This window comes from Oncorhynchus kisutch, linkage group LG23 (assembly GCF_002021735.2).
Source record: "Oncorhynchus kisutch isolate 150728-3 linkage group LG23, Okis_V2, whole genome shotgun sequence".
In the NCBI taxonomy this organism is placed as follows: domain Eukaryota; kingdom Metazoa; phylum Chordata; class Actinopteri; order Salmoniformes; family Salmonidae; genus Oncorhynchus; species Oncorhynchus kisutch.
In genome coordinates, this window is record NC_034196.2 from 40274859 (window position 1) to 40288780 (window position 13922).

A 13922-nucleotide genomic window follows, 5' to 3' on the forward strand; every position below is an offset into this window, starting at 1 on the left:
TTGTGCACAATTTCACACACACAGACACACACACAGTCCCTATCTAATCTCCTGCCTTGTCAGACTCTCTCTTTCTCTATCTCTCAGTCCCTATAGCTGCACAGAGCAAAGTCCAGAGGACTGCCAAGAGGAGGTGTGAGAGGGGGAGTTCGATGGAGTGAGGAGAAATATATTAAAGTGAAAAATAAATCAATTAAGATGTATTGTCACATACACTGGATAGGTGAAGTGTGTTGTTTTATAGGGGTCAGTCAGAGTAGTACTGTGCCCCTGGAGCAAATTAGGGTTAAGTGCCTTACTCAAGGACATATAAACATGTTTGTCACCTTCTTTGTTCTGCCTGACAAGGGGGTGTAGCTGTACTACAGCCACGGATTTTTACTATTACTTACACATGTTGTTCACTGGCAACCCTAACAACAACACCAACAACCCCAATAACAACAACCCTAACAACAACACCAACAACCCCAATAACAACAATCCTAACAACAACACCAACAACCCCAACAACAACCCCAATAACAACAACCCCAATAACAACAACTACCCCAACAACAACCAAGCCAACAACAACCTCAATAACAACAACGCCAACCCCAATAACAACCCCAACAACAACCCCAACAACAACCCCAATAACAAACCTAACAACCCCAACAACAACCCTAACAACCCCAACAACAACACCAATAACAACCATAACAAAAACTCCAACAACCCCAATAACAACCCTAACAACAACCCCAATAACATCCCTAACAACAACCCCAATAACAACACAACATCCCAAATAACAACCCTAACAACAACCCAACAACCCCAAGAACAACCCCAATAACAACCATAACAACAACCATAACAACAACCCCAATAACAACCCTAACAACAACCCCAATAACAACCCTAACAACAACCCCAATAACAACCCCAATAACAACCCTAACAACAACCCCAATAACAACCCCAATAACAACCCCAATAACAACCCTAACAACAACCCCAATAACAACCCCAATAACAACCCTAACAACAACCCCAATAACAACCATAACAACAACCTTAATAACAACCCCAATAACAACCCTAACAACAACCCCAATAACAACCCCAATAACAACCCTAACAACAACCCCAATAACAACCCCAATAACAACCCCAATAACAACCCCAATAACAACCCCAATAACAACCCCAATAACAACCCCAATAACAACCCCAACAACAACACTAACAACAACCCCAATAACAACCCCAATAACAACCCCAATAACAACCCCAATAACAACCCCAATAACAACCCCAATAACAACCCCAATAACAACCCCAATAACAACCCCAATAACAACCCTAACAACAACCCCAACAACAACCCCAATAACAACCCTAACAACAACCCCAATAACAACCCCAATAACAACCCTAACAACAACCCCAATAACAACCCCAATAACAACCCCAATAACAACCCTAACAACAACCCCAATAACAACCCCAATAACAACCCTAACAACAACCCCAATAACAACCATAACAACAACCTCAATAACAACCCCAATAACAACCCTAACAACAACCCCAATAACAACCATAACAACAACCTTAATAACAACCCCAATAACAACCCTAACAACAACCCCAATAACAACCCCAAGAACAACCCCAATAACAACCATAACAACAACCTTAACAACAACCCCAATAACAACACCCCAAATAACAACCCCAAGAACAACCCCAATAACAACCATAACAACAACCTTAACAACAACCCCAACAACAACCCCAACAACAACCTTAACAACAACCCCAACAACAACCCCAACAACAACCTTAACAACAACCCCAATAACAACCATAACAACAACCTTAACAACAACCCCAACAACAACCCCAATAACAACCATAACAACAACCTTAACAACAACCCCAACAACAACCCCAATAACAACCATAACAACAACCTTAACAACAACCCCAACAACAACCCCAACAACAACCTTAACAACAACCCCAATAACAACCATAACAACAACCTTAACAACAACCCCAACAACAACCCCAACAACAACCTTAACAACAACCCCAATAACAACCATAACAACAACCTTAACAACAACCCTAACAACAACCTCAACAACAACCCCAATAACAACCCCAATAACAACCCCAACAACAACCCCAACAACAACCCTAACAACAACCCCAATAACAACCATAACAACAACCTTAATAACAACCATAACAACAACCCCAACAACAACCCCAACAACAACCCCAATAACAACCCTAACAACAACCCCAATAACAACCATAACAACAACCTTAATAACAACCATAACAACAACCCCAACAACAACCCCAACAACAACCCCAACAACAACCTTAACAACAACCCCAACAACAACCCTAACAACAACCCCAATAACAACCATAACAACAACCCCAACAACAACCCCAACAACAACCCCAACAACAACCTTAACAACAACCCCAACAACAACCCCAACAACAACCTTAACAACAACCCCAACAACAACCCCAACAACAACCTTAACAACAACCCCAACAACAACCCCAATAACAACCATAACAACAACCCCAACAACAACCACAACAACAACCCCAACAACAACCTTAACAACAACCCCAACAACAACCCCAACAACAACCCCAACAACAACCTTAACAACAACCCCAACAACAACCCTAACAACAACCCCAATAACAACCTTAACAACAACCCTAACAACAACCCCAATAACAACCATAACAACAACCCCAATAACAACCATAACAACAACCCCAACAACAACCCCAACAACAACCCCAACAACAACCCCAACAACAACCCTAATAATAAAAATCATTTTAAAAAACAACAACCCCAACCATGTTTAGCAGCAATATTGAAACGTATTTTTTTTTATTCAAATCATTTCTGGAAACATTAGCATTTTGCAACAGGAGAAAATTAGCAATTCTTACTCCCTATTCTGTGGAAGGCACATTCACCCTCCATTTTGTGGAATTCGTCCCCTCCCACTGCAACACACACACACACACTTTGGCCCTCGAGGGCTTGAGGTCATCAAGCTGGAGGTCATCAGGGATCGGTACGATCACATCTCTCAATAAATCACGCATACAGATTAATTCCATAGATAACTGATCCTACTCAGATGACAGTACATGAGGCTATTCATATTCATCTCCTGTTTAGGCACTTATATATAGAGGTAGCTTGCTGCATTCATCAATCAAATTCATTCATATCTAAACTGGTTTTCAAAAGTATGGACCAACAATTCATTGGGGGGGGGGGGGGGGAGATCCCTATAATAACCATATCCTACTTCTTCTTCCCTAATTCTTGGTATTTTCAGAGTCATTGAGCGTGTAGACATTTGGGAGATCAACATGAGGTCAGCCCTGGATGATGAAAGCTAATGAATCAGGTAGAGAAGACAAATAGCAGTAAGTAGCCTTGCCTCATAGTAGCAGGAACCGATCTCCGGTTTCTGTAGCATGAGGGAGCTTGATGTACAACTACACCCCCTCAACAGGACGCTAGTCTATCTCAGGGCACAAGTTCATTGAAATGCCTTTATTGCAAACTCAAAACACAACAATGCAATAATCAATAACAATGTATTACTAGAAAAAAAAAGAAAAAAAAAGAAATAAGAATAAGAAATATACTATAAAGTAAGTAAGTATACTATATACAGGTAATATTTAAAAGGTCAGTTCCAATACCATATTTACATGTGCAGGGATACTGGAGTGATGGAGGTAGATATGTATAGGGGTAAGGTGACTATATACAGGGTCAGTACCATATTAACAATGTACAGGGATACTGGAGTGATGGAGGTAGATATGTATAGGGGTAAGGTGACTATATACAGGGTCAGTTCAGTACCATATTAACAATGTACAGGGATACTGGAGTGATGGAGGTAGATATTGATAGGGGTAAGGTGACTATATACAGGGTCAGTTCAGTACCATATTAACATGTACAGGGATACTGGAGTGATGGAGGTAGATATTGATAGGGGTAAGGTGACTATATACAGGGTCAGTACCATATTAACATGCACAGGGATACTGGAGTGATGGAGGTAGATATTGATAGGGGTAAGGTGACTATATACAGGGTCAGTACCATATTAACATGTACAGGGATACTGGAGTGATGGAGGTAGATATTGATAGGGGTAAGGTGACTAGGCAACAGGACATAAGATAAACAGAGTAGCAGTGGCTTGTATGTGAGTGGATGTGTAGAGTCAGTATAAATGTATGTGCATATTATGTGTGAGGGAGCAGATGATGGAGTGAGTGTTTGTGTGTGTGTTGGAGTGACAGTGTGTGTGAGGGTGTAGGGCCCTGTGAGTGTGCATAGAGACAGTGTGTAGGGCCCTGTGAGTGTGCATAGAGACAGTGTGTAGGGCCCTGTGAGTGTGCATAGAGACAGTGTGTAGGGCCCTGTGAGTGTGCATAGAGACAGTGTGTAGGGCCCTGTGAGTGTGCATAGAGACAGTGTGTAGGGCCCTGTGAGTGTGCATAGAGACAGTGTGTAGGGCCCTGTGAGTGTGCATAGAGACAGTGTGTAGGGCCCTGTGAGTGTGCATAGAGACAGTGTGTAGGGCCCTGTGAGTGTGCATAGAGACAGTGTGTAGGGCCCTGTGAGTGTGCATAGAGACAGTGTAAATACTGAAATAAAAGGTCAATAAAGATACAAGTTAAACTCGGTCCGTCCGTGTAGCTATTTATCCATTGTATTGCTTGGGGATAGAATCTGTTCAAGAGCCTTTTTTTGCAGTCAGACTTGATGCACCGGAACCTCTTGCCGTGTGGCAGCAGAGAAAATAGTCTATGGCTTGGGATCTTTGACGGTTTTACGGGCCTTATTTTCACACCACCTGATATAGAGGTCCTGGATGGCAGGGAGCTCAGCCAAGGATCAAACTCACAACCTTCCAATCTCAGGGTGGACACTAAGCACGAGGCTACAGAGTTGGACAAATGCCGTTAATCCTCCTGAATCCCAATGGGGATCAGCCCCCCCCCCCCCGCTTTCTCAGGTTCTGCTTGTGAGGGGAAAAAGTTATTTACAGTTTACAATATACTTTTTTCTTCATCACATAATAACTTCGCACTGGGCACACACTGGTTGAATCAACATTGTTGCCACCAACGTGGAATAGACGTTGAATTGAGGTCTGTGCCCAGTGGTTTACTCTCTGTCACTACAAGCAGTTAAGTTACCTCTCTTCACACTGTGCTGGAGCGGTATTTGGAGAAAACATGCTTTTGACTGATGTAGCGACGTCACGCCGCAACACTAGATCTCAAATACGGAGTCGCCTCCCACCACCCCTCTCGTCCATGCCGTCTGTCCAGGAAGGACACCTTCTCCCAATCTGCAAATTAACACTAGAATGGAGAAGGCTGAACAATCTCCAAAATCACAGGAGACACCTTTCCACCAGGAAGAAGGCCCCCCATTCTACTTTAATGGCTTCACCTTATCCAGGAAGGCACCCAGCTGAGAACCCTTCTTCCCCTCATTCAAATGGAGATTAGACTGAGATTAGAATGCTGCCAAATGGCTATGGTTGGATAACAAAGGAAGTAGCCAAATGGTCTGCTTTCAATGGAAGACTATTCCAGTTTTGCATAACAAAGGAGATATGCAGAGTGTATGTCCTGGATGACACCCAGGAACCAGACAGCTACAGTAAAAAGTCCCTGAAACTTCCATTCACTTTTTCCTTTATTTAACCTTTATTAAACTAGGTAAATCAGTTAAGAACAAATTCTTATTTTACAATGACGGCCTACCCCAGTCACCCCTTCCCTAACGACACTGGGCCAATTGTGCGCCGCCCTATGGGACTCCCGATCACGGCTGGTTGTGCCGGAATCGATCCAGGGTCTGTAGTGAGGCCTCTAGCACTGAGATGCAGTGCCTTAGTCTGCTGCGCCACTCAGGAGACCTAAGGACAAGGAGTATTTCTGATATCCAGCGTTATAAATGAATGATAGAGTAGAATTACAGTCTTTCACTATGCTTTGTGTAATGAATTTCAGATATTTCATGAACTTCAAGTTATTACTATGTCAAGAATGTTACTTATTGAGAAGTAACTTACAAACATATGATGAATATAAAACATCTTACCTATGTTACCAACAAATTCTGATTCTTCCACAACAGTTATTACTATGTCAATTTTGGTATCCACAAGGAAAATACCCAAACATTGGGCGGCAGGTAGCCTAGCGATTAAGAGCGTTGGGCCATTAACTGGCAGGTTGCTAGTTTGAATCTCTGAGCCGACTAAGTGAAAAATCTGTTGACGTGCCCTTGAGCAAGGTTGTTAACCCTAATTGCTCCTGTAAGTCCCTCTGTATGACTAACCTGTACCCTCGTACATTAACTTGGTACCGGTACCCACTGTATATAGCCTTGTTATTTTTTTTTTTACTTTAGTTCATTTAACTTTATTTTCTTAAAACTGCATTGTTGGTTAAGGGCTTGTAAGTAAGCATTTCACTGTAAGGTCTACACTTGTTGTATTCAAAAACTCATTTTTATTTGTTTTGTATAAGTGCGGCGGCTAAAATGTAAATATTGAAACAGGTTTTGTGATTGCACAAACAGAACCTTACTCAGCCACACCTGATCTGAAACTTGGTCAAGTAGACAGAGTCAAAACTTTTTTATTTACCTATGCAAGTCAGTTAATAAGAACAAATTCTTACGTACAATGACGGCCTACGCTGGCCAAAGCGGGATGGCACTGGGCCATTGTGCGCCGCCCTATGGGACCCCCCAATCACAGCCGGTTGTGATACAGCCTGGATTCAAACCAGGGTGTCTGTAGTGATGCCTCTAGCACTGAGATGCAGTGCCTTAGACCGCTGCACCACTCAGGAGCCACTCCCTGGAGAACTATAACTACTGTGAAGACACTCCCTGGAGAACTATAACTACTGTGAAGACACTCCCTGGAGAACTATAACTACTGTGAAGACACTCCCTGGAGAACTATAACTACTGTGAAGACACACCCTGGAGAACTAGAACTACTGTGAAGACACTCCCTGGAGAACTATAACTACTGTGAAGACACTCCCTGGAGAACTAGAACTACTGTGAAGGCACTCCCAGGAGAACTAGAACTACTGTGAATGTTTTAGAGACCTGATTTCTTATCTTTCATCTCATTAAAGTTGGTTTTAATTCAAATCAGGTTAGGAAATAGGCTAATTGCGTTTTGGTATTTGATACTACTCCTGACTGTCGCAGCGGTCTAAGGCACTACATCTCAATGAGCAGAAGCTCTGCACTATCCAATCAGGCTCCAGTCCTTCCTTCCTTCCTTCCTTCCTTCCTTCCTTCCTTCCTTCCTTCCTTCCTTCCTTCCTTCCTTCCTTCCTTCCTTCCTTCCTTCCTACCTACCTACCTACCTACCTACCTACCTACCTACCTACCCACCCACCTACCCACCCACCCAATGCTCAGAAACGGTCAGGGTCACCAGAAGCACTGCCTGAATGCTTTGTGGAAAATCACTATCCCAAAACCCTTTTCATTTATTCTGTTCCATTTTATCTTGTGTATTGTTGGTTTCTTTTATCGTTTAATAAATGTTGTGTTTTTACAAGTGTGTTGTTTCTGGTACCACACTCTTCTAACAGCTATAGAATTCACTATACCTTCAGATAGACCAAGTTAAGCTAATGTTCTAGTTTTATCTATGTAGTTATTGTTAAAATAACTCACAAGTCAGGTCTTTTTAAGACTTATTTTGCCCAATAACGGACTGGTGCCCCGATTTCATAACTTGTAGTAGTAACTTGACACTGCCTTACACTGATATAAATAGGATTAAAAGCTACGTTTGCCGTTGTAATCCCTCATTAAATTCACGCTTTCCTGAAGGAAGTTTTAATGAATAACTCCTGTCTTTCCAATTCCCCGTGGACTGTGCAAGGCTTCGGCTTGACTGAGCCGACCCAATGCTTTAACAGGAGCAACAACGCGGTTGGTTAATGACATAAATGTCTTATGCAAGTATCACACTTCTCAAGGAGGTGGCCTCCCTTTGTAAGTAGTGACAAAGACATTTGTGACTTAATTCAAATGCATCCAGTTTCAATGTTCCTCGCAAATTTTCCAAATAAAGCAACCAAAAAAAGAGCCATTTTATGTACTAAACAGCTCAACTGAAACAATTCCCCCCTGGGGAATAATATAACATACAGGTTAATATAATAATATACAGGTTCATATAATAATATACAGGTTCATATAATAACATACAGGTTCATATAATACAGGTTTTTGGATGATCACAGTGAGTGGAAGTACATTCATTAATTGTTCTCAAATTGGCATATGGTTGAGACTAAAGCAGGTGGATAAGCCCAGCTTCAGCATAACCTTCTGCTTTAGAAGTGATGTTGGTTGGCCAGTGGATAAGCCCAGCTTCAGCATAACCTTCTGCTATAGGAGTGGTGTTGGTTGGCCAGTGGAGAAGCCCAGCTTCAGCATAACCTTCTGCTATAGGAGTGGTGTTGGTTGGCCAGTGGATAAGCCCAGCTTCAGCATAACCTTCTGCTATAGGATTGGTGTTGGTTGGCCAGTGGATAAGCCCAGCTTCAGCATAACCTTCTGCTATAGGAGTGGTGTTGGTTGGCCAGTGGATAAGCCCAGCTTCAGCATAACCTTCTGCTATAGGAGTGGTGTTGGTTGGTCAGTGGATAAGCCCAGCTTCAGCATAACCTTCTGCTATAGGATTGGTGTTGGTTGGCCAGTGGATAAGCCCAGCTTCAGCATAACCTTCTGCTATAGGAGTGGTGTTGGTTGGCCAGTGGATAAGCCCAGATTCAGCATAACCTTCTGCTATAGGAGTGGTGTTGGTTGGCCAGTGGATAAGCCCAGCTTCAGCATAACCTTCTGCTATAGGAGTGATGTTGGTTGGCCAGTGGATAAGCCCAGCTTCACAATAACCTTCTGCTATAGGAGTGATGTTGGTTGGCCAGTGGATAAGCCCAGCTTCAGCATAACCTTCTGCTATAGGAGTGGCGTTGGTTGGCCAGTGGATAAGCCCAGCTTCACAATAACCTTCTGCTATAGGAGTGATGTTGGTTGGCCAGTGGATAAGCCCAGCTTCAGCATAACCTTCTGCTATAGGAGTGATGTTGGTTGGCCAGTGGATAAGCCCAGCTTCAGCATAACCTTCTGCTTTAGGAGTGATGTTGGTTGGCCAGTGGAAGGCACTCTTTATTCTTTAAGATCAATAGTGGATAATTGCGGAACATATTCTATCCCAAAATGCACGTGCCTCCTCCATTTCTATGAGCAAGGTACACTACAAAAGTGTGTGGACACCTGCTCGTCGAACATCTCATTCCAAAATCATGGGAATTAATATGGAGTTGGTCCCCCCTTTGCTGCTATAACAGCCTCCACTCTTTTGGTAAGGCTTTAAACTAGATGTTGGAACATTGGAAGCAAGTCCCTGCAGTATTCAGCCACAAGAGTATTAGTGAGGTTGAGCACTGATGTTGGGCGATTAGGCCTGGCTCGCAGTCGGCGTTCCAACTCATCACAAAGGCGTTCGATGGGGTTGAGGTCAGGACTCTGTGAATGCCAGTCAAGTTCTTCCAAACTAATTTTGACAAATAATTTCTGTATGGACCTTGCATTGTGCAAGGGGGCATTGTCATGCTGAAACAGGAAAGGGCCTTCCCCAAACTGTTGCCCGAACCATGAAAAACAGCCCAAGACAATTATTCCTCCTCCATCAAAACTTTCCAATTGGCACTATGCATTGTTCTCCTGGCATCCGCCAAACCCAGATTCGTCCGTTGGACTGCCAGATGATGAAGCGTGATTCATCACTCCAGAGAACGTGTTTCCACTGCTTCAGAGTTCAATGGAGTTGAGCTTTACACCACTACAGCCGACGCTTGGCATTGTGTATGATGATCTTAGGCAGTATAATACTACTGTTACACTGAACAAAAATATAAAAACACAACATGCAAGAATTTCAAAGATTTTACTAAGTTACAGTCAATTTAAATAAATTCATTAGGCCCTAATCTATGGATTTCACATGACTGGGAATACAGAGATACGTATCTGTTGATTACAGATACAAAAAAACAAAATGGGCCTCGGGATCTCATCACTGTATTTCTGTGCATTCAAATTGCCATCGATAAAACGCAATTGTGTCCGCTGTTCGTAAAATACAGCGCATTCGGAAAGTATTCAGACCACGTGATCTTTCCCACATTTTGTTACGTTTACAGCCTTATTCTAAAATGGATAAAAAATTTAAAAAATGGCCTCATCAATCTACAATTGTTCTTGTCTGACTTGTCTAGTTAAATAATAAAAAATATATAAATCAATCTACACACAATACACCATAATGACAAAGAAAAAAGTTATGAACATGTTGCTAATTTATTACAAATAAAAAAAAACAGAAACACCTTAATTACATAAGACTTGAACAAGATCGAACATCTCTGGAGAGACCTGAAAATAGCTGTGCAGCAACACTCCCCATCCAACCTGACATAGCTTGAGAGGATCTGCAGAGAAGAATGGGAGAAACTCCCCAATTACAAGTGTGCCAATTTTATAGCGTCATACCCAAGAAGACTCGAGGCTGTAATCGCTGCCAAAGGTGCTTCAACAAAGTACTGAGGAAAGGGTCTGAATTCTTATGTAAATGTAACATTTCATTTTTTTATTTTTATACATTTGCAAAAATGTCTAAAAACCTGTTTTTGCTTTGTCATTATGGGGTAGTGTGTAGATTGATGAGGAAAACAATTATTTAATCAATTTTAGAATAAGGCTGTAACGTAACAAAATGTGGAAAAAGTGAAGGGGTCTGAATACTTTCCAAAGGCACTGTATGTCTGCCCATATCATAACTCCACTGCAACCATGGTGCACTCTGTTAACAACATTGAATTCAGCATACCGCTCGCCCACACAACGCCATACACGTGGTCTGCAGTTGAGGCCAGTTGGACCGTAAAGCCAAATTCTCTCAAACAACGTTAGAGGCAGCTTATGGCAGAGAATTTAACATTACATTCTCTAGTGAACATTTCTGCAAATCAGCATTCCAATTACACTCTCACTCAAATTTTGAGACATCTTTGGCATTGTGTTGTGTGACAAAACGTCAGACCCCAACACAAGGTGCACCTGTGTAATGATCATGCTGTTCATTCAGCTTCTTGATATGCCACACCTGTCAGGTGGATGGATTATCTTGGCAAAGGAGAAATGCTCACTAACAGGGATGTAAACAAATTTGTGCACAAAATTTGAGAGAAATAAGCTTTTTGTGGTAGTGGGGTCTCGCTTGCGTTTTGCAGTTTCCTGTTATACTATCATTAACATATGTAAGCTACCTCATGCGTGTACAGGTAACTTCCAAAATAAAGGAAACACTTGAGTAAATAAGGGATATAAAGTATATTGAAAGCAGGTGCTTCCACACAGGTGTTTCCACAAAGGTGTTGTTCCTGAGTTAATTAAGCAATGAACATCAATCACATGTAGGGTCATGTATAAAAACTCCCAGTTTCCCATTATTTTGGCTACTACGGCTAGAAGAGATCTCAGAGGCTTTGAAAGAGGGGTCTCACAGGACCATAGGGGGTTAAAAGGTGTGTGTCTCAGTCACCACATTTCAACCCAATTAAACACTTACGAGAGATTCTGGAGGTCCGCCTGAGACAGCGTTTTCCATCACCAACAAAACACCAAATGATGGAATTTATAGCAACATGGTATTGCATCCCTCCAATCGAGTTCCAGACACTTGCAGAATTTCTGCCAAGGCGCATTGAATCGGTTCTGGTTCGTGGTGGCCCAACACCTTATTAAGACACTATGTTGGGGTTTCCTTTATTTTGGCAGTTACCTGTATGTTTGGGGGCGGCGGGTAGCCTAGTGATTAGAGTGTTGGGCCAGTAACCGAAAGGTTGCTAGATTGAATCAACAAGCTGACAACGGAAAAATCCGTTATTCTGCCCCTGAACAAGGCAGTTAACCCACTGTTCCTAGGCTGTCATTGAAAATAAGAATTTGTTCTTACCTGACTTGCCTAGTTAAATAAAGGTTAAATAAAATAAAAAATGTTGTAGATATGTAAAGCATATACAGTAAAATTATGACCACAACCAAATAAAAAGATAGTGACAATTTATGTTTTTGTCACTACCATCATTGTCCATCACTACCAACATGTCAACCTTTGAATCCTCTAAACTAACAGACATAGGAGGCGATCCAGTTTCACATAAGCCGTGATTCCCATCAGATCAGGCAGACACTATGAAAGCCTGATGTCGTTTCGCTCCATTGACAGATAAATCAGATGTTGCTAATGAGGGGAGGAAAAAGAGGCCATTCTGACTGAAGAGAACAATGTCTTTATAGAAACATAACAATAAAACAGTCGGAGGAGATTACTTCCTGGAGACAACAGATGAGACAAGCAACTTGTACATTAAATTAACTTCTTTCTTTTTTACCCACCAAAAAGCATGATGGACTGCTTCTCTTAACTATCTTACTGCATTTACTGCACAATTTCAGTAAAAACTAATGGCAGGTCTACTTTATGCAAACACAGTCTTAACAGTGTTTGAAGGGTACCTACCTAAATACTTAATAAGCCATACATAAAACATTCATAAGCAGTACATGCTTATGTCAACAATCACAAGTAAAGAACATTACTGTGAAATAATGAATAGATAACATTGTGGATGTTGACGTAGCCATTGATGGAATGAATGTGTCAGGAAGTCCTTACTAAGTACCCTTTCAAATTAAGTGTTACCCATAAAGTATAGCAAACGGTTTAGATAAATTATCTACATTTTATAGATGAAATAACAGAAGCAACTTGAGCTGCAACTGACCATGTTACAAAAATGTATCTTTCTTAAAAAGAAAAAAAAAATGGGGGAAAAACCCAACAGTATAGTATTTAAAATGAAAGCTTACGATCAAAAGAATAATTGGCATTGAAAACGAGTTACACATGAAGATAAAAGGAAGAAGTCCTGCTTATATCTACCAACCTCAGGTCAACGGCGTTCAGATGTACACCACTAATGCAATTCTCCAAATCAACAGAGGAAGTTCAGAACGTTGCAGAGAGAAATGTAACGAATAGAGCTGACACGGTTCCCTATTCTATATGAAAGACCATCATATCCACTCTACACAATACATTTCAATGTTGTACTCTCATGAACAGGTATTTGTTACAGACACATGAGAATGAACCATACGCGGTGAATACAACACTGTTAATCAAAAGGAAAGTCCTGCTTCGTCATAGTCCCGCGGGTTCATCAGCATACCGTACCTAATATAAAAAAATCATCACATTTTTTCTCAGCAGGCACCTGGGTTAACTATGGTTCAAACGGCAAGGGACACAAAATATATTGACTTACTGCAAGACAAAAGATGCCTCGAGAAGACCGACGAGAGCAGACAGCCTGGAGAAGACCGTCGAGAGCAGACCGCCTGGAGAAGACCGTCGAGAGCAGACCGACGAGAGCAGACCGTCTCGAGAAGACCGTTGAGAGCAGAACGCCTCGAGAAGACCGTAAAGAGCAGACCGCCTCGAGAAGACCATCGAGAGCAGACCGCCTCGAGAAGACCGTTGAGAGCAGACCGTCTCGAGAAGACTGTTGAGAGCAGACAGTCTCCAGAAGACCGCCTCGAGAAGACCGTCTCGAGAAGACTGGCGAGAGCAGACCGCCTCGAGAAGACTGGCGAGAGCAGACCTCCTCGAGAAGACCGTCGAGAGCAGACCGCCTCGAGCAGCCCGCCTCGAGAAGAC

At 42.1% G+C, this 13922-nt stretch overlaps 1 protein-coding gene across 1 annotated transcript; it reads left to right on the forward strand.

Annotated features, from left to right (window-relative positions):
- Window positions 1-315: 315 nt before the first annotated feature.
- Window positions 316-3403, forward strand: LOC116356579 (GATA zinc finger domain-containing protein 14-like). Its single transcript, XM_031802664.1, has 3 exons — window positions 316-351; window positions 828-2916; window positions 3387-3403. Exons 1-3 carry the CDS (start codon window positions 316-318, stop codon window positions 3401-3403), a joined length of 2142 nt encoding a protein of 713 aa, XP_031658524.1.
- The last annotated feature ends 10519 nt before the right edge of the window (window positions 3404-13922 follow it).